The sequence below is a fragment of the Silurus aristotelis genome, assembly GCF_946808225.1.
Source record: "Silurus aristotelis genome assembly, chromosome: 6".
Taxonomy (NCBI): domain Eukaryota; kingdom Metazoa; phylum Chordata; class Actinopteri; order Siluriformes; family Siluridae; genus Silurus; species Silurus aristotelis.
This window is the reverse complement of record NC_139579.1, coordinates 5,444,420-5,470,575: the sequence shown is the minus strand read 5'-3', so window position 1 is coordinate 5,470,575 and position 26,156 is coordinate 5,444,420. Positions and strand designations below refer to the sequence as shown.

The following is a 26,156-nucleotide window of genomic DNA, read 5'->3' as shown; positions in this document are numbered from 1 at the left end:
ATAAACTCGTTTCTAATCCTGTCCATCCTCATCACTCCCAACGAAAATTTCAACATTATAGAGCAATAGTGTAAAGAACTGGTGAATTATTTACATTATTACAATGTAAATAATAATAACAAACAAATATTATTATTGTTTTGTCTTTCCATGCTGCCAGTTGTGTCTATGTTTAGGTTTATTTAGTCTTTTGTTTAAAAGGTATAGTGTTTTAAATTTTTTTTGCTCTTAATACATGACACTAAATACATACAAAAAGATACAAAAACGTACCTTGTTTTGCTTTTGTTTGTTTTTTTTTATACAGTAAGATGCACTATACAGACAAACGTTTTTTACTTATCCAGCCATATCTGGATCTTCCCCAAACAGTTACCACAAAGTGTGGTACAAGTGTATGGGATGTCTTTAAAGGCAGTATAATTACATTTTCACTAAAATACGAGACCCAAACATATTCCAGCATGACAATGCCCCTGTGCCCAAAGCCAGCTCTTAAAAAAAGATATGCATTATCGAGGTTGGAGTGGAAGATCTTGAGTGGCCTGCTATACGGCTCTGACCTCAACCCTACTAAACACCTTTATGATGAATTTGAACACTGATTGCACCACAGGCCTCTTTTCCTACATCAGTACCTTACTTTATTAAGCCCTTATGGCTGAATGAGCACAAATCAGGTTATTCTCAGCACATTTCATGCTCAGTCAAACATTGCGCAAGTTATCTACAGTCACAGAAGTTGTCAAAGTTGGATATTTGCCTATTCTGAACACTCTCTCCACAGTAGCTGAGATAGATCAGGGCAGATACAGACACTTTGAAAAGATCCATAATTACATTTCACTCTCAGCATCTATTCAAGGCTCTCCATTTTGGGGCACATTCTCTGTATAGGAAGTAATTGGTTTCAGAATTTTTCTCTAGAAACTAACAACAAAGCTCATTTCTGTGACGATAATTTACATTCACCGCTGCTATTTTTAGGGTCCTGACCTTTCTCTTGATTTGGTAATATGTAATGGCTATTTCAAGGCTATTTTATTCATGTAGTTTCTTTTTTGTTAGCACAGCATTTATTATCCTATTTTCTGTCCCTTAAATTGTATATACAGATAATTCTACTTTAAAGCAAAATGTGTGCATTTATTACAAAGTACAACATGCCTTGATATACACTACACTGACATCTGCATCGCCTGCACTGACCTTTACATACACACATACAGACACACACACACACACACACACACACACACACACACACACACACACACACACACACACACACACACACACACACAATCGACATTCATTGTTTTAACACCACAGACATTAATCTGAGGGATGCAACTTTGTATATATTTTATTTTGATTGTAAAACAATGTATTTTTTTAAATCTATTAAATTAAATTGATTTCATTCCATAAAATCCAAAGATAGAAAGTAACTAATTACATTTACTCGTGCTACTGTAAAGGAGTAGTTGTAGTACTTCTACTTTTTAAAGTAGTTTTTAAAATTTGTAATTTTACTTTTAATTAAGAATGTTTAGTTTGATGTATTGTACTTAACTACATTTTATATCCTATCCGTAACATCCGCAGTTGAAAGTTGTTTAATGCTTTCGTTTACTGTCTGAATCTGAATTTGAGATTTGTCTCATTATCATAAATGACATTACAACAGGAGATCATTTCTTCTGCTGCGAAAGAAATGCACATTAGATTTGTCATTGTTTTTTTTTGGGGTTTTTTTTTTGCACGTTACAAAGTAAAGTGCAAAAAAAACAAAAAAAAAAAAACAATGACAAATCTAATGTGCATTCCTTTCGCAGCAGAAGAAATGATCTCCTGTTGTAATGTTTTTTACTTTTTACTTTACTGTTTTTACTTTTACTTGAGAAGATTTTCAGTCCAGTAACTTGAACTTAAGTACAATTTAATTGAATAACAGTACTGTTACTTGAGTAAAATATTTCATTACTCTTTCAACCTCTGATGAAATCAATATTCACAATCTAACATCTTGATTTGTGTAATATTGTAAATGTTATATTGCTGCAATTACACCCCAGGATACAGTGAATAACGAGGATGGACAGGATTAGAAATGAGTTTATTAGGGTGATGGAGCATGTAGGACGTTTTGGAGACAAGGTGAGGGAGGCGAGATTGAGATGGTTTGGACATGTGCAGAGGAGGAACATGGGGTAAATCGGTAGGAGAATGCTGAGGATGGAGCCGCCAGGAAGGAGGAAAAGAGGAAGACCAAGGAGGAGGTTTATGGATGTGGTGAGGGAAGACATGCAGGTAGTTGGGGTGAAAAAGGCAGATGTAGTGGACAGAGGGTATGGAGACGGATGATCCGCTGTGTTCCATCTTTACTGTGCACAAATGCTAATAACAGTGAGTTGACGAGATGTGATTGTATCCACTAATCAGGCAGGTCTGCTCCCTCTCACGTCATCCTCTTGTGGCTGATTGTTCCGTAGCATTGTGAAAAGCTGTCTGCAATCACGTTTTGACGCACGAACAATGCAACATTGTGCTATACTGAATGATTAACTTTGACACGCTGCCTATACATTTTGTGAAACTTCCACATGCTTGTTTTTTCACTTGGCAAGAGCCTTTTGATTGAGGTTTTTTTTTTGCAAAATAGCACTAAGATCTCAACACGTTCTGTGTTAGTGGGTTTTGATGCAGTAAAAATACCACCATTTGGCTTCACAGGCCAAAGAAATATAACATTTGGATGCATATTTACAAGACCTAGCACTGCCAAGGGCTCAGGAGGAGGAAGTCGATCCATGCCAGGAGCCTGAGCTTTCAGTCCTTGCAGAATAAATCACTGCAGCAGGCTCAGGTGGTGAAATGGTGACCTGGCCATGTATCATCACCCAATCACACTTACACACACACACATACAGTACTGCTGAAAAACTGGGGGGAAGGAAGCAGAAGATGAAACTGTATGAAACTGTGGAAAAAGGTCTTGGCATGCTTTCGAACTGACCATATGTGTAACTTTTAGTGTGAAAACGGACACCCTGTAAAAATTCAACGAGGTCAGTAGGTGAGTGCAGAGTTTATCCCAGAGATGATATTAGTGTGAAACTTGGTAGTATATCCAGGGTTTTAAATTTAAGACCTGGTGCTGCTGCTATACTCCAGTTGTATTACCAATATTTATAGCAGGGGTCACCAACTTTTTAGAAACTGAGAGCTACTTCTTGGGTACTGATTGATGTGAAGGGCTACAGGTTTGATACACACAGTTTTCAGTTTGATCTGAAATAACACATTTTTTCAATTTACCTTTTATTATATGTTATTATTAATAATTCATGATATTCATCTATGTGAAAACACTGATCATGTTAATTATGTCTCATAAAAATTATCAAATATGATTTAACAAAGTAGGAAACAGCTATATTTTAGAAAACGTGGGCTACTCATGTGGTCCTTGCGGGGCCACATTGGCATTGTTGCCATCATCTAAATTCTAACAACAATTTGTGGCGTTCCACAATGTTGCAGGCACCTGTGTGACCCCAAAATCTGCTAAATACACCATTAATCAGATTACTCTCAGTGTACATTGTTTATCTCTGTAACCTCTACACAGAAAGGGAAAAATCTGGGCTCTCATAATTAACAAAACACAACACAATGCACAACAACCCCCACCCAAAAAACAAAAAGAAGAAATTGTTTTGTAGTTAGCACATCGGTATAAATGTAATTGTCTTTTGACGTAACCAGGAAACCAACATGATGAAGAACATGATGGATTAAACATGATATAAACAAAAGTTTGTGGCCACTCACCCATAAGATTTGTGTATTTTTTTAATATTACTATCGACAAATTGAATAATTAAATACAACATTGTGCAACAAAAAGTGTTATTTTTAGCTAGGGCTGTCAATCGATTCAAATATTTGATTGCGAATAATCGCGTGATGTCATGAGTTACAGTAACTCACGATTAATCGCAACTTATTCATACATTTTTATCTGTTTTAAATGTACATTAAATTAATACTTATCAAGTTTTTAATTAATCAAAATGGGCATAAACAAATATAGATGATTTATGCAAATGTATGCTTATTATTAGTGAAACCGTACGCAACATAGAGCATGAATAAATATTTTTGTAAATGTTTTAAAGTAATAGTGTTGTTTTAAATTAAGTAAATCATCAGGACACAACACGGACAGTTTTAATTGCCGAATGTGTGCACCATGGTGGTTTTGGGTGCTTGATTTGAGACTAAACAAATGTTTATTAATTACAAAATGTTTTTCGGTGGAGTTTAAAAAAAAAAAATTTGGAGTAAAGAACAAATCTGTTGCGTTGAAGGTTTAAATTTCGCCTCTTTTATATTTATTTATTTATATTTTTAATAAAAACGGTCAATCAGAAATTCGCACGCATTAATCCAGCGCTAATAAAATGTGTGCCGTTTAAATTCATTTGCGTTAACATGTTAGTTTTAACATATTGTGTATGTTTATTGTACTTTGCTCATTTTAATGCATGTTATTTAAGAAAATATTACCCACAGTCAGAAACCAATAGTAAATGTTTAGAGTCCTACAAAAGAGCACTACAATTGAAAGCATTTAAGTAGTGTTAAGGCTAATACTTACAACCTCACTAATTCTACCAGTGAAGCTCCCAGTAATTCAAATGTATAAGTATAGGAAAATATCAAATACAATAAAAAACGCATTAGGTTTAGAAACAGTCCATTACAGTTTGCTTAAGTACAATGTGTACTCACCGGGGGGTATACATTGACCACCCATAAACATCGACTGAGACAATGAAACTGTGTTAATTAAATGCACTTTATATTATTCAAGTCTTAAATGAACAACAAAGGACAGGAAGTATTGTCGCTCAGCACTTGATTTTATAGAAACTTTATTGCCATGTCATAAACTTTAATTGCCAGGCAATAATCTATTTGGTAGAAATGGCTTTGTGTTACAAACTGGACAGCCTTAATTTCTAATAAATCAAACAGTCATATAGTTGCAATTAATGAGGATTTTCTTTTTTGCATTATTTTATGTTTTTCAGTAAAACTGTACTGGGTATTATTGCTAAAACTCTCAAAATCTTTTGAAATCTTCGAAGAACAAATTTAGACATTGTGCTGAAACAAGGTACAAAGCAGGCAACATTACATCCTTAAAGGTCAAGAATCCTCATCATTACAGCTGTAATTGTCAACTTCTTTTAACTCTCATTATTAACGTTTTCCACTATATAATGGAGACACCTTGCTTTCCAGCCATATGTGATTCTTCCCCAAACATAATTCAAGCATAAAAATGCCTCTGTGCACAAAGTGAACATCATAAAGATATAGTTTATATGGGTCACATCATTAGCAGCCTGCTATAGAGCTCTGACCTCAACCCTTAAGACCTTAAGATGAATTGGAAAACTGACTGCACCCCAGGCTTCCTCACCTCACCTACATCAGTACTTGACTTTACTAATGCCCTGTGGTTAAATGAGCACAAATCTCCACAATCACACTCCACAATCGAATCTTCCCAGAAGAGTGGAGGCTATTAGAACAGGAAATGGAGACCAAATGTGGAATGGGATGTTCAAAAAGCACACATGATCTTATAGACACATAAGCTATATAGATACAAAGCCTAGAAATGGCTTTGTAACCGTTTACAGACTGATACATGTTAATGTTGTTTCTCATCTGTTCTTAAATTTCTCTAGATTGTGGCATGATATGTTGCTTTTTGAGATCTTCTAGTGTGCTTTACTTTGTCAGACAGGTTCTATTTAAGTGACTTCTTTATTCAATATGTCTGGCATTAACCAGGCCTGGGTGTGGCAAGTTAAACTTAGATTTCCGAAAAATTTGGTTAATCACCGTTAGTAAATGATTTAGCAGGTAGGGGGGCAATTACTTTTTTTTTTTTTACATAGGGGTAGGCAGGTAAAAACAGCTTTTATTCCCTTTAAAAAATTAATTATGGTTTTAAAATAACATTTTGTATTTACTTGGATTATCTTTGTATAATTAAAAATGTTTTATAAACTTTATAATGTGTGTCACAAATTTACACAAAAAAGAAATCAGCAAATTCTTTCATACACACATGCTATATAGATAAAGATATATGTATATAAATATACATATACACAATAGGGCCTCACCAATTTACATTTATTTTTATATAATTATTACTAGATGTGCTATACTTTTATTATTTTGAAATTGACCAATGATATGTGACCATTATTTTCTATGCAGCTTGATTTCTCCTCACTCAACTGTTTCTCAAACGCTTTCTCTCAGCACCACTGCAGCTACGTAAATATGACAATAAATGGCAACACTACAGAGACCGAGGCGTTTCCTCCGAGTTACATAATATTACTGATATAGAATATAGACTGTCTGGTTTAAATATAATTTTTGTTTGTTTGGTTGTTTTGCACTACAGAAGCCTGTTTGTGAAAGGGTCATGCATTAGAAGTCTGAAGGCACTTAAGTAAATGTATGATTTGCTGTCTGTCTGATTCAAAACAATTAAAGTGAGCTATCTGTACCATACTGAATTTACATAGCATCAAAACATCATTGCATCCAAACACATAAAGTTGGAATCAAATTATGCATCATAATAGGGGTGAATTGTATTGCGTCTTATCGGTAGCACGTCCCTAGTATCTATCTATCTATCTATCTATCTATCTATCTATCTATCTATCTATCTATCTATCTATCTATCTATCTATCTATCTATCTATCTATCTATCTATCTATCTATCTATCTATCTATCTATCTATCTATCTATCTATCTATCTATCTATCTATCTAAATATCTAAATATAAATTAATATTTTGAATATTGAAACCAATTAAATTTTCTTTGTTGGCATTGAAGTTTTTTCCTCAGTATTTTCAGGTGTATTGTAATATTACTGTATTATAATATAAAAAATATTGTGCATCTTGCATTTGGCCAATAAAGGATTTTGATTATTTTGGCCAATAAAGGATTTTGATTATGTTACGGAAATAGCATATGCATTCCCCACAGCATGAAAGCAGAAAGTCTGAATTTTGGCAAAAACAACAGTGTTTGTGTGTGTGTGTGTGTGTGTGTGTGTGTGTGTGTGTGTGTGTGTGTGTGTGTGTGTGTGTGTGTGTGTGTGTGTGAGTCTCTGTGAAGCTTCTTAATGCAGAGGACACATCTTCAAGCTGGTCCCTTTTCATTTTATCATTAATTATTTTTTCGTCCATATTTTAATAGATGTGAATTTAGGATGGTTTTATGAATTATGCAGCGCTGCCTATTAATGCACTGAGAACTTTAGAGATAACTAGGTGTCAACAGCAGTGATTTATTTATCACTGCATTATTATGCAGACAAGCAACACACACACACACACACACACACACAAATTCATAAGAATGCAAAGCCTTTTCTCTGCATGATGCCTTTTCTGTGCATACAGACAAAATGTACCGCCAAAAAGAAAAAAAAATGTCTGTGCGCCTTTTATTTGCAGACTGTTTAACACTCGAAGGCACTTTCAGATATCAATCGAAGAGCTCCCACATGAGTAAATAAAAGTGGAGTGTAATGGAACTATCGATTGACCGTGACCTCAAGACCAGGTGGAGCAGTGGAGTGTTTTCCACAATCTAAAGCTCACACACTCAAATGCACACACTATTTAATTTGTTGATAGAAATGAGGGAAGAGAAAGTAGTTCCAAAAAGAAGTTATATATATTTCCAGCTTTTACTTTTACTGTTGTCAGTCAAAGCTGTGGAAAGGTATAAGAAAACTTTTTTTAACACCTTTCCATGTCTGCTTTTCTGATTTTTGCTTTCAGACAGCCTATCCGCCCCACTGAATGTGACCATCAAGACCTTAGAGGGCAATGCGGCTTTGGTCACATGGGACATCCTCGAGGGAGATCCGGTCATCGGGTTTGCCATCACACAGCAGGTATTGATGTACTGTATATCGACAAAAGTTTGTAGACACCTGTTCAATTTAATTCAATTTCAATTCATTTTTATTTGTATAGCGCTTTTAACAATGAACATTGTCTCAAAGCAGCTTTACACAGATAATGTGGTGATTAAAAGTAAATATGTTCTTTGTAAGTATGTTTGTCCCTGATGAGCAACTGTGGCAAGGAAAAACTCCCAGAGATGGCATAAGGAAGAAACCTTGAGAGGAACCAGACTCAAGAGGGAACCCATGCTCATCTGGGTTGCACCAAATGTCTATTTGAAGCAGATATACAATGTTGCGGGGTACAGTGATAGTGATCAGAAGCGAACTGTAGTCCTGAGTCAGTGTAGGAGACTGTTGACATTAACTACAGTCCAATCTATCCTCAAAGCACCCGTTCTACTCCGGAATTACATGGAACCACCCAAGGTGTTGATGAGAGACCGTCCCAAGCTGCACAGAAGTGTGAAGATCCACGGAGGGGAGAGGGGCAGGAACAGTGGTCACTGGAGCCTCAGGAGCATGTTTAACTCGACCGAGAGAGAGAGAGAGAGAGAGAGAGAGAGAGAGAGAGATAGAGAGAGAGAGAGAGAGAGAGAGAGAGAGAGAGAGAGAGAGAGAGAGACAGAAGACGGTGATGGGCAGAGAAGGATATGGATTATTAAGTGTCCCTATTGGTGTTAAAGTTAATGTCACTGTGCAGTTTGGACTCCAGCAAGACTCGCTATGGCAGCATAACTAAAAGGGAGAACCAGAAGGTAACACAGACATGAGGGATATCTGGGATAAGAGACGACCCACCACACCACCGTTAACAAACCCGAGTGAACGTGTGAATGTGAGGGGACGACAGCATACAAATATCCCAGTTCACCAAACACTCTATATCCATGATACCTCCAGATCTGAGCCTTTACCTAAGAAAAATCTACTGATAAACGACTTGACTAAATAAATACGTTTTCAACCTCGACTTGAACACTGAGACTGTGTCTGAGTCCCGAACACTGTTTGGAAGGCTGTTCCATAACTGTGGGGCTTTATAAGAGAAAGATCTGCCCAAGATCTGTACATAAGATATGCATGCACTTTGAACATACCATTCCATGTTTAATCTCCAGTTACTGTTATAATAACCTCCAATCCTCTGGGAAGATGTTGACTAGATGTTGGAGTGTGGAGATTTGTGCTCATTTAGCAACAGGGGTATTAGTAAAGTCAGGTAATCATGTAGATGAGGTGAAGAGGTCTGGGTTGCAGTCAGCATTCCAGTTTCTCTTAAGGGTGTTCAGCAAGGTTGATGTCAGAACTCTATAGCAGGGCACTTCTTCATTGAGTTGGCTTTGTGCACACAGGCATTGTCATATTAGAACAGGTTTGGATCTCCTAGTTCAAGTAAGGGGAAACATTTAATGCTACCATATTCAAAGACATACCGACAGGGATCCAAGGTTGGATGGGCACAGCTAGGTCTAAGAACAGAGGGGCTAGGAGTGGCACTCCTGCATGGTTGGTGATGCAGCTCGAGTTTCTGAAAGGGAACTGCTTACAGCTGGAAGTATCAGGTGTCCCAATTCTGTTGTTCATAGTTTATGTTGAACGTGTTTTAGTTAATTTTTGTATGTAGATACAGTGCACAGTGCTTTTGCAGTATATATGTGCTGGAAATATTTTAGACACCATGGCGAATTGCAGGCTTGTGAGTGTATATGTGATCTGCGGAAATGTGCTGTAACTCTGTGTCCCCCAGTAATGGAGAGTAGAATCACCATCTGTTGGAGCACAAAGTCATTACAGCCTTGTCACCAAAGTCCCTGACCAAACGCTATCCCTGAGTTTCAATAACAAGCCAACAATGGCCTGTTCTATTTCCTTTCATTCTGGTTTGCTTTTTACAACAGTGGTGTTTTCCCAATCGGTTCATTACTTGGCTGAGTGCTAACCGCAAAGTCATCACCTTATTACATAACCACACATTTGCAGCCTATGAAAGACACTTTCTATGTCACTCTTGTTCATTCTCACATTCTTTTATTCCTCAAGAAATTGTATTTAAAAAGCCTGAATCTTGTTTTTTGCTAAATTCCATATTTTAAATATATTCCTTGTCAGTCCATAAATGTATATCTAATTTTCCATGACCGTGTCCTGGATTTTCCACAAATGTAATGTATGTACAGATTCATGACATTAAATCCTAATCGAGTATAGTTCAGTTCCAGTTTGGAACACTACACAATGCGGAAAAGATTGAGAGGGTAAATATTTATGACTGCAATGTAATACAAATTCCCAACAGCTAAAACTTCCTTTTTAAATCTCTGTTCTGTGTTATACCAAATGCCTGTTTTCTTTTGGGTTGCCACTGTTATTGGATATACATATTTTTGAGTTGTTGAGGGGATTTATTTTCAAAATGGTACTGAATTACATACAGATCAGGCATAAAATCATGACTGGTAAAGTAAATAACACTGATTATCTCTTCATCATGGCACTTGTTAGTGGGTGTGATATATTAGGTCTCAAAGTTGTTGTGTTAGAAGCAGGAAAAATGGGCACGTGTAAGAATCTGAGTGAGTTTGATAAAAGCCAAATTGTGATGGCCAGACAACTGGGTCAAAGCACCTCCAAAACTGCAGCATTTGTGGGCTGTTACTGGTCAGTATCTATTAAAAGTAGTCCAAGGAAGGAACAGTGGTGAACCGGTGACAGGGTCACGGGCGTCCAAGGCTCGTTGATGCATGTGGTGAGTGAAGGCTGCCCTATTTGGTCCAATCCATCAGACGAGATACTGTAGTTCAAACTGCTGAAGAAGTTAATGCTTAATATATATTTAATTTATTAAATTCCACAATTCCCCTCAATAGATTTTTTTAAAATAACATATAAAAGACATATAATTGAATGCACACGTGACGTACATAGACCTGTTGTGATTTTCTAAAGAAATATTTTAAGCGACACTTTGGTACTGATAACTATTTGTCGTCTTCCCATCTTGTGTATTTCAGAAGAAGGATGTGCGCATGATGCGCTTCATCCAGGAAGTCAACACTACCACTCGCTCCTGTGCATTATGGGATTTAGAGGCTGATACAGAGTATATTGTCCACGTGCAGTCCATCAGCATGAGTGGCACGAGTCCACCTAGTGACCCCGTCCTCTTCCGCACACCAAAGGAGTCAGAGAAAATGGCTTCCAAAAGCCCTGGTAAGTCAAAGAGAAACTGTCCCTGTGTTAATATATATAATTGTATACAGTATATATTGTCTAAATCTGCTACTTTATTAGAACTTATCTAATGGCAAAGACAACAAGGTTAAGGAGCCACTTAGGGTCGAAGAAGAAATATATATCGCACATAGACCAATAAATACAGTATATTAGTCTACTATCACTGTTATGCTGACTGTCCAAAAATTCACATCCTTTTTAACTAAAGGACTAATTTCATATTGTGAATAAGGTTTAGAAATTAATGTAAATGTTATATCCCTAACTTAGGTTTCCTTTATGTTCTCTAGTTTCATCCCACCTCCTCCCAAATAAGATCCCAAATCATAGCAAATATCAATTTGTTTTGAAGTAAATGATGTAAGTAGGCCTGGAGTGCAATCAATGTTACGATTTATCCCAAAGGTGTTCAATAGGGTTGAGGTCAGGGCTCTATATCTTCCACTCAAGATCTTCCACTTTAATTAATAAAAACAATATATTTATCAAGCTGGCTTTGTGCAAAGGGATGCTGGAACAAAGACATCCTATATAATTGTGGGCCACTGACTTTGTGCTAATATCATGGATAAGAATGATATATGGCTGAAAAGTAAGGTGTCCTAATACCTTTGTCTTTATAGTGTATAGATACAAAAATTTGTTCTCTATTATTTCTCCAAGATGTTAGACCTTAGATTTTGACCAGCTAAATGAAAAACTGGGTCAAAATACAAAGAAAAGCTGGCTGTAATAAGTTTGCAGTCGGATCATTAATGTTGATTCATGCATTAACGCAGCAGGGTTGCCGTTATACAGCAACTCTAAAAATACACTAATTCGAAGTGAAAATGTCAGCAGGACAGACCGCCCTGTCTACACAACCCGTAATATTTCCACGTTTATGTTTGAAAAATCCGTTTAGTGACCCACATATTTAGATATTCAACATTGCTCCAGAGAATGATGCAAAACCATTATAGAAAGGTGAAAATATGGAAATGTTGCCAGACACCTTTTAACCGTGTAAAGCCAGAGAATGTGCCAGGTTTCTTCTCACTCCCACATTCATTTCTAAGAATGGTCCAGTGATGTTTTCTTTTACTGTGAGTCATACAAAGTGGCTTAGGCTTCAGGAGAACTTCTCAAGTAAAAAAAAAAAAAAAAAAAGCAGAACATTTCCTGTAGGCAGTTTGATAGATGAACAAGTGATGTGTCAATCGCTTCTTTTAAAATTAATTACAAAGCTGAGTGTGCACATAAGCAGCTGTGTTGTCTTGATCATAATGAGTTAAGTCATTAGCATTTGCATTTATAACAGTTAAGATGTAAATTTCAAACTTGTTGCTTTTCTCGACTAAAACAGACAATGTACGCAGAATTATAACGAAATGAGAGTAAACCGAGGTCAATTCCAGGCTGGTTTACACTAGGTTGATGCAATACGTCAGCGGCGACAGGCAGGCGTTCCCTGAAAAACATTGTTTGATAATCAGCCATTAGCACTCGAGTTGCTCTCCAGTTAATCAAGCAAGCGGTCTTCCGCTTCACTTCATTTCAAATAGCTCGAGGGTGGCTAATGAGTGCAGACAGTTAATCTTTTTCACCATACGCCTCCTGTTTCAAGGTGAAGTGGCTTTACGTTGCTTTTCTGTTCTGGACTTATGACATGTATCCGCATTGACAGGCAGAGTTAAAAATTTTACAAAAAATCACATCGCAAAATGACAACTTTTCAGCTATAGCAGAACTAGATAAGAGAGTTCCTTCGTTACGAGCCGCTCCATAAGTCCAGCCGGCCTGTCCTTCAGCGCTCATCAGAGGCTAACACAAATAGGGAATTCACAAATGATCTTAATTACCACCAGGCGCGTTGCATCTGCTACCAAGAAGGATGGTCTCGTTGTAGGAAACAGGACTTTAAAGACAGGAAGGAAAGAGGTATAAAGTGGAAGAATTTTCAGTGCCTGATCAAAGTCTTCTGCTTCCTTTGAGTCATCATAGCTACCACTTCACATCTGGATACAAAAATAGGCACTTATAGTGAAAACTACACTGTAGGAGAAAAAAAAAACATTCTTAGAGAAGGATTGGAATGTGGCCATATTATGTGTCATGTTCGCTGTCATAGTACCAGAGGTGATTTCTTGTGTAGTTTTTCTTTATATGCATGTCTATGTGTTTGTGTATCTTGACAGATGAGGTGACAATGAAGGAGGTTGGCCAGGCTGCCCAGTTGAGGGCTGGAGAGCTGATCATCATAGTAGTGGTCCTGATCATGTGGGCAGGTAATACATTAATGTCAAGAGTGTTCTTGCGATAGCAAAACTAGTAGTAATAATAGTTGTCGTAACAATCGTTGTAAAAGTAGCCATATTAAGAGCAATAGTAGTTGTTAGGAAGTTTTCCTCTCTAGCTCGAAGGACCATATAAGGATTTTCACTATCTAGGTGCGCTGATTAGGGGATTGTACTCGCCCCAGAGTGTCAGTAAAAACACGGTACAGGATTCAGAACACTCAACTTTACTGGGTATAGAATAGATCGTATATGAGAAGATTCTTGCTGTCTTCTGTTAGCTGCTGTTCGGTAGGTTGCGTGATGCATGCTGAAAGGTTACTGCTGAATGGTCAGTGCTGAGTGACAGGTTGCACGATGTCGAATGGCCACTGGTCAATGACGACTGCTGCTCGGTGTAGCTTGTCATTGCTTGGTAAACTGTATGTCTGCCTCTAGTGGTGAAGTGTGAAAATACAACTAAATAGGAATCCTTTCTTACAGTAGTAGTAATGAAGAAAGAAAGAGGGTTCCCCTTTTGAGTCTGGTTCCTCTCAAGGTTTCTTCCTCATAACATCTAAGGGAGTTTTACCATGTCACAGTCGCCATGGCTGCTCATCAGAGATAAATACACATCGTTCACCTTAACTGTTAATTTCTGTAAAGCTGCTTTGAGACAATGTCTGTTGTCAAAAGCGCTGTAGAAATAAACTTGACTTGACTTGACTTTTACTTCACCGTGAAAATCTTTCAATTAGTTGCTAAATGTTTCTACAATGGTTTAATTTGAATAACACTTTTTGATGTTCTATTGTAAAGTATACAGTATTGGTTTATGAGGTTTGCAAATCGTTGCATTCTGTTTTTATTTATATTTTACACAGTGTCCTAACTTTTTTGGAATTGGCGTTGTTGTAATATTATTATTATTATTAGTAGTAGTAGTAGTAGTAGTAGAAGTACCTTGCTCTAATCTTTGAAGTCAGAGACCCTCTGTAGTCTCCACCAGGTCACAACCATTACTTCTCATTGTATTGCAAACAGAAACAGCACACACAAACTATGAAAAAAGGTTTTTTCTTAGATATCAGTAAGAGTGGAAAATTGTGACTTTTCCTTCACAGTTTATTTAAATTGACATGGAAAAATAATGTACTGTATAAAGATGAAATGAAATCAACACTGCATGGGTGCATTTAAGGAAAACGTTGTGCCAGTTCTTCCCAGTTAGTGTAGTAGTATTTGGTAGTGTAAGGTAGTATACAGAATTTAACAGTTAAGATGCACGATGTGTATTTATCCCTGATGAGCAGCAATGGTGACTGTGGCAGGGAAAAACTCCCTTAGATGTTATGAGGAAGAAACCTTGAGAGGAACCAGACTCAAAAGGGAACCCAATGTACCCAAGAAAAGAGAATACAAATAATTTTTTTAAGTGGCCCTAAAACCCCATTGTAATTTCTCACATATATACACATGTATATTCAAAGCATCTTTCCAGCCAGTTTGATTAAATTAATGCTTTTGACCTACTCGTTTCAAGCCTTTTACTGTAGGAGTTTGATTTCGGATCATAATTTACCTTCATCATCACAATGACATTCAATCTAAATGTAATTCAATAGGAAGGAAAGCCGCTGATCGTGAGATTGTTTAGACAGGCCGCTGTGGGATTGTGCAGTATTGTGTTTTTAAATCATTATTGCAGTATTGCAGTTTGTATTTCTGAATTCTTCTGAGAATTTAATTCATGAACAGGCCCACTAACCCACATATGTCCTGGGCTAAATGGTATGTAAGAGATACAGATAGAAAGGAAAAGAGAGAGAGAGAGAGAGAGAGAGAGAGAGAGAGAGAGAGAGAGAGAGAGAGAGAGAGAGAGAGAGTGAAAGAGAGTGGAGTGTCTGAGTTTCTTCTGTCTAATTGAACCACGGGGGTTTTCCATTCTCTGTGCAGTCCATATCATGCAGGACAAAAGAACCGGATTAGTGTTTCCCAGGCATTCAAAATGAATAAGCTTCTTGTTGTGCTGTGTGTTAGTCTCTTCCCTGCTCTACCACCTGACTCAGCTCTGGATTATTGGCAAGCTCTTCAGTCACGTGGATAAAACATGCGCAGGATGAAAACCCAAAAATGACATTTGCTCTACAACGAAAAAACGCAAAACCTATGCTTACACTTCTAGAGTTTTATTCATAATCGGTTTGTAAGGTTTGCCCAAATGTAAAGCGATCCATCTTCGGATTCTCTATTATCTTCGTTCTCCTTCTGACATCAACCCATCCATCACTATCCCTGACTCCCACTCTTTCCACCTCAGCTTTTCCCCTGAAGCCCAGGATTTCCAATAACTATTTCCTCTTGAGCAAACTCCCGATCGCCATTGTAACGGGAATGAATGAATAGATGAGTGTTGGATGAAGGATGAAGACTTCAGGAGGAGACATTTTCCCAGAAACCACTTTAGTCTTATGTCTTTTTCCTTTAAAAAGCACCAGATTCTTATAGTGATAATTTTCATATTTCTATTGTATTGTCACTGAATGTGATGTTCAGAAAACCAGGCATAGTATTCTCTTTATTTAATGTATCGAACCTGGGTCTTATGATGCCGTAAAAGAATATCATACCTGATTGGCTAGTTAAGCTTAGCTAGCGTTGGCTAGGTAGCATGCTAGCTCTTTAGACATTGACCCTGTGCCCATATTTAAAGTAAACTGCTGCATAATAACATGATTTATCATATGAAGGTCAATTTATAAGTAATGCGTTGCTACTTTTATAACATTCTAAAAGCCCCAAAAAAAAAAACATTGCCATTTAGATTGACAGCATTTAGCTTCTGTTCTATTAGAAATATATCTTCATGCTAGTTCTAGCAGAAGCACCTAATAAACATGACTCAGTAGAAATTTGAAGAGCAAAAAGATCCTCAAGGTGTTGAACATCAAACAAGGCTATGAAACCAAGCAATGAAATGGCTTAAACAGTCACATGTTGGGGTCTGTTGAATGAAAGGAAGGGGTCTCAAACTTAGGAAAGCTTTAGAACCCCCTGCCATTGATAACAACACACATGCCCAGTCTTAGTTTCTCTTTTTGTTAGGTGAGGCGCTGTGACCACGACTGAACTTGAGACTATTTAAATTTGAGCTTTCTCTTTTTTTTTAGGCGTAATAGCGCTCTTCTGCCGTCAGTATGACATCATTAAAGACAACGAGCCCAACAACAACAAGGACAAAGCCAAGAACTCGTCGGAGTGCAGCACCCCCGAGCATCCTACAGGGGGCCTGCTGCGCAGCAAGGTCTAACCAACCACAGGCAATAAAAGGCTTCAGCCTCAGGACATGTACGTTTATTCAACCTTATATTCTTATTTTTATAATTATCATTATTATTATTATTATTATTATTATTATTATTATTATTATTATTATATGAAGTGAATGAACCATTGACTTAAAAAATAAGACAGAATTCTGTCTATTTTTTTGGATCTAGCTGCAATTTATAAACTGAATTTTACTATAATTGTTAATGCGTATATACGGTGATGTTATACAGCAAAATCAGATGTAGCTGCAAAGATCAGTGGCAACACATAAAACAGAAACTAGACACGGGGGGTGGGGGGATGGGTGATTGGAAAACAGTGTAACAAAGTTTACCCAAAAATCCCAAAACTAGGAACAATAGTAAAACACTGGTAAAAAAAAAAAAAAAAAAAAAAAAAGGGCCAATAAAGAAAGCCTTGTCAGGTGTCAGGTATGAAAACAGTCTGGTGACTATGAGTGTGACATTGACAGTGCAAGCTGAGAGTCGAGGTCCACGACAGCCATCTTTGAAAGGTGGGACATTATGGGAATTGGTGTCATTCTGCCATTTGTTTGACAAGCAAGCACTTTAACCTCTGTGGTTTACCTGGTAATACCTGACTAGATACAAAACAATAATATTCATGCAGAATATCTTTATTTTTTGAGGTGATAAAACTTTTTTTTTAGGAATGGGCACGGTGAAATTTCATGGCATATGACCACCATAATCCGATTTTGATTAGCTTGAAATCCATAAAAGTCCCTCTGGAAACATGCGATTGCTAAATGGACGGATATTAAGGCCCATTTAAAACCACTTTAAGCCAGTCATGATACACCTGTTCTGCATGACTGCAATGAGATTCATCTCATTTAGATGCTGAATGAGCAAGGAAAAAAAATAAATTGTGAAGAATGCTTGAGAGGAACCAAATTCAAAATAGTGATATTGGGCGAACCAGAATTCCACATAGTGGGATTACAGAAGATTACTTAATACCAGGGGTCCCTAAATATGGCTCCCAGATTTGTAACGGCCCTCTGAACAATGCTATAGACATTTTGTACAAATACATTTTGAATATATGCTTTAATATTAAATTATGCTGAGTTATTAATAGAATTCGAGTCACCGATAGTTGATTGCTGAAACAATCGGCTAATGGCAAAAATCCATACTGATAGTTTTTCCGGCTTCCAGGTCAGTCATTAAGAGAGCGACCTCTAGAGGCAAATTAATGATGCCACGTGCTGTTTGTTCTTATAGGCAGACTGTGTGCTGCACAGAGGTTAATTTATTAATTACATAATTGTATTTATGAATGAATATATTCATATTTCCTTTAGCACATTTTTGTGATTCAGTACTTAATTTTTTTTGTAGAAAAGTAGAAAACTATTTTACATGTAGTTATGTTTTTTTTTTTTTTTTTTTTTTATATCCATTATCGATTGATTGGTTATCGGAAAGTATGAGCCAACATAGATATCGGTATCTGTAAAATCCACTATCGGTCGATCTCTAGTTATTAACATAGCCTAATTTTTTGTTAGATTTACCCCCCCAACCATATGCATAAGAAAGTAAATGTTTTGATTTAAATACAGTAGCAATGAATATATATATATATATATATAGCTTTTCTTGGCTTCTTACTGTTGTTGCGTCCTCCCACAGAGCTGAGACATACCCAGAAAGCCATCAAATGACATTATTGTGAAGCAAGAGTGTCCATCTTCATTTGAAAAGGACTCGTTATTAATATCGCATCCTATCATGGAATACGGACCCCCTTTTCTGTTGCTTGTCAACGAAAGTACACAAAGACAATGGCACACTCGAGCACATTCGACGAGATCACTTGAGCACACTGGACGACTGAAGTGAAGACCTGCTAATTAAAGAAGCGTATGGCTGGGTGTTCCCTCGGGTCTGGCTCCAAACAGAGACATTCCCTAAGCTCTGAGAAGAGAGAGCTAGAAATCCCAGGACACTCTGCCTCTAGCGCCGCCTCGTTCAGATAAGCAAAATGTGTCACCACCTTTGAGGGAAGACGATAATAAACCTTGCTATGAATGAAGGGGAACAATCTCCCCCTCATATATATATATATATATATATACACACACACACACACACACACACACACACACACACACACACACACACACACCCAAGCTTTCTCTTCTTATCATTGCTGCAAAAGGATCATATAAGGAAGGAGATAAACTGAAGCTATTTCACATATCGCTCTGTCTCTCTCTCTCTCTGCATATTATCTCTTTTTTTTATCTCGATGCTATTTTATGGCAATTGGTTCCTCTATTTTCCGTCATACTCCCCCCTTTTCTTTCCATCCATTTTTTCTTGCTCAAAGGTTCCTTTTTCACCGTGAAAAGGAGTCACTGCTGTAAATGTGATAATGTGTATTGGTGCAGTGCAATCTGCATCTCTCTCTCTTTCTCTTTTCTCCATAAGCACTCTCTCGCTCTCAGGGCATCCGAGTTCAAATCCCGAGGATGAATAATACAGTGGCTCCACCGAACCTCGTCCGTCACGCCATCCTCCACACCAGTCCCATCGCCACCTACAGACGATATATTCGAATATTATATTAATACAGTGAGAACCTATTTAATCACTCGTGCGTCTTGAGTAACTCAACAGCTTGCCTTCCATGATGAGTATGTAGAATATAAGTCGGTTTTTTTTTTGCTCCTCATTAAACTCTAATCGGTCATGTTCTATGAGTCCTGCTATAATTATGCTTCTTACTGTGACGTATGGCTCCATTAGAGACTCCGGTGCCTTTCCCACTAAAAAGCTTGTCACGTCCCCTTTCAAGACCTTCAGCTCCCTCATAGCTCGTCTCATTCTCGTGCAGTAAATTTTTTCCTTTGACAGTTTAAGTGAAGTATGCGAGATGAGGGAGCAGCTTGACAGCACGTTATTGGACTGTCAGGACAGATGGACTTGTCACTTACAGCATGGGCGCTGACGTGGACGTCGTCCTACTGGGACGAACTCAACAAGTCGACGCTTTGCGGCAAACAATATAAACATGCTTAATGGGGGCCCGAGGTCCTGAAACAATCCATTGTAGGACATGCAAATATACAGTAGTATCACATGACCATAAAACGGGGATTTATTTCATTTTCAGACCCATTTGTATGCTGTAGAATAAGGACCAAACTATTAATCGAAAAAAAATAATAATGCTTTTTTCGTAATCGGTGTTACTTATCAAATCATGCTGATTAACTCTATGTGAGCCGATATTTGTTAGGAAATATGGCCTACCATTTTTGGGCCAAATTTGAGTGTGTAGCTTTTTATTTTGGGGGGGGTACCAATTTCAAAATGCCTGAACTTAGTATTGAATAAAATCAGGGATGTCAGGGAATATTTCTTTTAGCTCTGCTTATGTTTCTGTTTTATATAGAGGCCATGAAAAGCACACATACATGTGTTTGCGGTAACTTTTTCCGCTAGACTTGTTCATTTTAAATAGCCTGCGTTAGCTAGCTAGTTACTACAGACCCCGTTGGAATCGTAGTGCCAAGTCGTTGTTTGGAAAAAGCACTCATGTACGGCTGCAACTGAAGTGCGTCTTACATCCAAGTCCTTTGTTGCTGATATGTGATCGAAAAAAAAGAACAACCTACTGGGTAAGTGCTGCTATTTTCACCTAGCCACTGAACTCTTCAGGCTGGCTTTTATGTTCAAGCAATCTGTTTGTTTTTTTTAGGTTATATTGCAGGAATATGTTGTATATGTTGTAGCTCCTTTTCACAGAGCACAGCTTGAAGTCTGCTTGGATTAATATCGTTAATCAGATCTCTATCGTTTCCTGTTGTCTGTTCATTTGCGTAACAACCTACACTCTGCTCACGTCCCATAATATCACGTGGTACCGGATGTGGCTATTAGAGCAATTTATGAATATGAATTTGAATAAATGAGCATGCTATACCAGCATTGGGTAGCGTTCCTAATCATTATAATTATTCTAATTTGTATGCATGATGTACTTATTAGCAATGATAATATTGCTACATACCAACATTGAGATCTTCCCTGTAATAGGGTTCAATCCTGAGGAAAGATTTTTCTTAGACTTCGTAGTAATCAGGATAAGAGCACATTGGTGGCATGCTCAAGGGCTCGTTTATTTATTTATGGCGTATTTCAGCCGTCGGAGATATCAGTGTGTCAAATATCCCATATTGATATATATCATTTGTGGAACTCCATCACGACCTTCTCCGGCAACAATTTGCATTTGCTTCTCTGATTGATGGCGATGTTAATCAAGTCGGTTGAAGGGTACATGAAGGAGTCACACTGCATTAAAACACCCCCCCCCCCCTTCATTACCCCCAAAACCCTGTCCAGACATACAGCCATTACATTATCATGGCGGCAGTCTAACAGACCGTCCCCTCGCTCCGACGAGTCGCCTGTTCCTTCATTTTTCATGCCATTCCCTCCCACTGCCAGCAGAAGAAACTCAATACTTCTCCTCTAATGACTGCTAATTAACCTTGGCCGTGGGGAGAAAGCAGGAGAGCTGCTGGGTGAAAAATGGCTGGCATCAATGTCATGTCTGGGCAGCTTACATAAGGCAGAAAGGATTATGTTTTTCCTTCTGCAGATCGTCACTTTCCTACTGCTAGTTTCTCTTCCAGCACATCTAATGAGAGACGGTGAAAAAGAACGAGGCCACACTGTTCCTAAAAGCAAAGTTCTGCTGTGCTGACCAGAGACGATATTCCACTCAAAATCAAAGAGGCAAACTGTCCTTTCGCTTCCAAAACTGTGTTACAATCAGTAATGGATTTGTTATAGGCATTTACTCTGTCTAACCTTTCAAACCGTCTGGCTCTTTAAATTTAAAATCAATTCCGTTATAAGTAGCGTTTGGGATTCTTAACGTGATGCATTGTAAGCAGTGTTTAGAACATAACATTGTTCGGAAAGTATACTAGGTGCACTGATTAAATACATGGTTTTGTGTAAAATACACTGTGGACAAAAGTATGTGGACATCTGACCGATCTATTATGGTTATTATTTACTATTATAATAACCTTCACTCCTCTTGGAAGATGTTCCACTAGATTTTGGAGTGCGATTTGTGTTCATTCATCTACAAGGGTGTTAGTAAAGTCAGATGGTGATGTCGGCATTCCAATTTATCCAAAAGGTGTTTATTATGGTTGAGGTCAAACTCGATAGCAGGAGATCTTTTACTCTAACTCCATATCTTTACGGATCTGGCTTTGTGCACAGGAGCAATGTCATGCTGGAACAGGTTTGGGTCTCCTAGATTAAGTGAGGGGAAACCATAGCGTGCTTCCAGCTTTGTGTCCTAATACTTTTGGTGATATAATATTATCTATCTATCTGTCTGTCTGTCTGTCTGTCTGTCTGTCTGTCTGTCGAAACCACTTGCCGTTATTGGAAAAAGCTCACACTTCTCCTCACTGATGCGTTTTCTATAACGGCATGCCACAATGTGTTTTATTTCTAACCCATAAACCCGAATTGTGTTTACAGCAGTGCCTATGAAAAATCTAGCAGCACAGCCGAATGTAAAGATGCCGTAGAACTGTAACAATTTGCATATGTGGGAAAGGTTTTTTCTGTAAAATACATATTAAGATTCAATTCGATCAAATTTATCACTGTTATACAAGTACATGAGTTTTTTTTTTTTTAAACTTGTAACAAGAAGGTGATGAGGTCACATACACTGCCTCCCAGTGAGCTACTGATGGACACTCGAAAGAACAAGATCATTATCCAGCATCTGCTCATTCCTGTGCTTAGACTGTAAACTGTTTGTAAGTAACTTATACATCTGAAAGGAAAACAATGGTAAAGCTTTGATTTAAAAAAAAAAGAAATACGGTTTAATAGGTGTTATATTATGTACGCTGGATGTAGACAATATATTTGTTGCCACACTGATCTCCATCATGCCTTTAAGGTGTTAATGATTTTAAAAACACACTTCTTGTACATTTAGCCGTGTCGTGGCTACTTCTTTAGCATTCCCATCTGTGAGATCAGAGCCCAAGCCTTAAAGCACTTAATAGACAGCGAGAGAGACGCTAATAATGTGAAGGTGAAAACTGGCATTATGTTGCATTGTAATTTAAACCGAACCGAGACGGTCACTGAGATCATTCGTCCCACATATTTACTCTGACGCATGGGCTTCAAAACAGGATGAACGTTCAGTGTAAACCCACAGAGTCTGTGTTACTTGATGTTCATTAAAAACAAATGCTTCATGAGGGCTAGCATGTTTCTGCAGTGCTATACAAACTTATACAATTTATATGGATTAAAGAAAAATAAACTATTACATGTCTACTTATGTACTGCCACAAAAATAATAAAGTATTAAATATTTTCAAACAGGCTGCAGTGCATTTATTCTGTTTACTACAAAGATCTAGGCTAGTTTATAACATTCTTTTGGAAATACACTCTTTACCACTGCTAAAACCACATGAGTATTGATTGAGTAAAATGTATTCGCGAACTAATGATTTGGGATTTTCTGAGGTAACAATTTACAATTTAACAATCTGGATGTAGAATAACTGATCAACCATCAGAGCATTATCCATCAGTGGCTTTAGTGAACGTTCTGTCTTCACTCCAAGAAGTTCATATGCATCACTCACTGAATTTCAATAGGCAAAAACAGAACAACATCCCTTTCTTATTATGTTATGCCGTGTCTAAATCTTGAGACATTTATTGCAAAACAACCCCCCAACACCGTCCCCTGCCCTGCCCTGCCCTGCCCTCCCCCATGTTCTACTACATTTTCTGCAAACTCTGTATATGTTGCTCTGGTTTGTATCATATTATTCATCATTTGTGCCAATGTCTCCAGAGTGGACATTTAAGAAATGACAATAAAATGAAATCCATTGCTTTCAATAAATGAATTATAATAAAAAATGAATCGTTATCGTGGTATTGTAATTCACATTTTGTTTTTTAGTTGAGAATCAAAAAAACAAATTAACACAATATACACTGATCAGGCATAACATTATGACCACCTGCCTAATATTGTGTTGGTCCTCCTTTTGCTGCCAAAACAGTTCTGACCCATCAGAAGCAGTAACAGCATTAACTTCTTCAGCAATTTGAGCTACAGGAGCTCGCCTGTCGAATCGCAAAACACGGGTCAGCCTTCGCTTCCCACGTGCGCCAATGAGCCTTGGCCGCCCGTGACCCTGTCGCCAGTTCATCACTGTTCCTTCCTTGGAGCACTTTTGATAGAATCTGACCACTGCAGTCCAACAAGAGCTGCAGTTTTAGAGATGCTCTGACCCAGTCATCTAGACTTCACAATTTGGCTGATTTTAAACTCACTCAAATCCTTACGCTCGGCCATTTCTCCTCCTTCTACTACAACTTTTTCTAACTTTGAGGACAAAATGTTTACTTGCTGCCTAATATATCCCACTCACTGTCACATCAGGTGCCATGATGAAGAGATAATCATTGTTATTTACTTCGCTTTGGTCATAAGGTCTAATGTCATAATGTTATGCCTGTTTGGTGTACACAGACCAAGCATCAGTTCCTGAAGCAGAAACACCTTGATGAATGAGGTCAGAGGAAAATGGTCAGACTGGTTTCAGATGACAGAAATGTACCTTAAATAAATTACTTTTTGCCACAAAGGTGAGCTGAAAAGCATCTCAGAAAACAAAATGAGCCACGTCAGGACACCACATCAGATGCCAAGACACTGAGGCTACAGCAAGCCAAGGTAAAAAGTATATAAATACAAATATTATTAGATAATGTTTGTCCAATCTTTTATTTAAACCATTGTATCGGCACAACTAAAATGCTAACAGGGGCAGGGACGAGGTGGTATCAAAAAGAGATATCATGAAGACCACTGACCTTCATGAGTGATTTTGAAGTCATAAGACATCGCCCTGTCCTGACACAGGAAACAGTTTCTCAATTCCGCACCCACCATACTCACCAGATTTGGTTCTGCAGACTTCACCCTCTTCCGAAACTCTTCTCAAAACCTCAAATAGGTGCAGAAAAAAATTGTTTTTATTCACTTGTAATTCATTTACTTATACCACTGTAATCATGGTGAAAGGTTCACTAACTGCTTATAGACCACAAGTCAAATTCATTCATGTCTCATATGGTGCTTATGAAAGCTTTGCACACATACGATGTTACAATCGTATGACACACTTTAAGCTCTGGACTCGCACAGCACAGTGCACTTTATACTTTATACCACACCATACCGCACACGGACACTTTAAGGACAATCACATAAACCACCTTAAATTGTTTACTGTTTACTGCCATAAGCATACCTTGTATATACACCTTTTTTCTCATATATATCTTTATATATTTTATATAGTTTTATACTTTATTTATCTGCCTTTTCCTTGGTTTATTTTTTTGACTTTATTTTTATTTTTTTCTCCCCATCCTATTCCCTCGTGCCGGACCGTGGTAAAAAACATTTCACTGCATGTCGCACTCTGTATGAATGTGCATGAGACAAATAAAATTTAATTCGATTTGAGGTAGGTCTGCAACTAACGATTACTTTGTTAAACGATTAATTGGGTGATAAAACAAGCTCAGCTTTGCATAACTTGCAGGTTACAGTCTTCTTTGTTGCGTTTAATATAAAATGCTCCCATGCCTTGGATGGCTTGGGACGCACAGCTTTTTCTCCTGCCGGTTGTCATGTACTCTCTGCCATTACGCAAGCGGTTGTCTTATCTTGCCGTCACACTACCCTGTAGCTTGAGCAGCTCAACAAATCGATTTGTATCGATAATTTCATCGATTAGTTGCTGCAGCCCTATTTGCATGTTCATGTGCTTGAAACATCAATCAAATCTGCTCTACTTCTGTAGCACGGTCACGGTCACGGTCAAAGCCATCCCTCTGCCTGAAACGCACAAAAAAGGCATGCGATTCTATTAGATCTGTAAAATAGGACTGTTTGTGAAACAAATGTGAAGGAGTGTGCCCTAATCAGGACTAAATTAGGGGGTACACACAGGAATAAGCAGAAATGTAAGGAGTTTGTGTTTGTTTTATTATCAATGGTTACCTGATGATACCCAATCAATCAGCCAATCGTGTGGCAGCAGTGTGTTGAGTAGAATAATGCCGATACAGATCAAAATCTACAGTTTGTTTTCACTTCAAACCATGGTTGATGGTACCGGACAGGCTATTTTGGGGGGTTTGACAGAAACTGCAGTCTAAGAGTTTGTTT

At 37.7% G+C, this 26,156-nt stretch overlaps 1 protein-coding gene and 1 long non-coding RNA gene across 3 annotated transcripts in view; one reads left to right on the top strand and one right to left on the bottom strand.

Moving 5' to 3' along the window:
- The window catches only part of fndc5b (fibronectin type III domain containing 5b), a 30,167-nt gene extending 6,954 nt beyond the window's left edge, over positions 1-23,213 (top strand). The window contains exons 2-7 of one of the 2 annotated variants that reach the window (XR_014534069.1): positions 7,907-8,022; positions 11,049-11,247; positions 13,449-13,538; positions 16,697-16,874; positions 18,521-22,475; positions 22,584-23,213. Coding sequence is in view for 1 of the 2 variants with exons in the window: in XM_083544435.1 (XP_083400561.1) it covers positions 7,907-8,022; positions 11,049-11,247; positions 13,449-13,538; positions 16,697-16,836 (545 nt within the window). In the remaining variant the exon portion in view is untranslated. Of the gene's footprint in view, positions 1-7,906; positions 8,023-11,048; positions 11,248-13,448; positions 13,539-16,696; positions 16,875-18,520 lie in introns of both variants that reach the window. The other variant, XM_083544435.1, reaches the window with a different exon arrangement.
- Positions 20,176-23,975, bottom strand: LOC310727714. The gene is made up of 2 exons (XR_014534079.1): positions 22,597-23,975; positions 20,176-22,491 (listed from the first exon to the last, which is right to left on the bottom strand). It is a non-coding gene; the product is annotated as an uncharacterized lncRNA (long non-coding RNA).
- Positions 23,976-26,156: the final 2,181 nt, after the last annotated feature.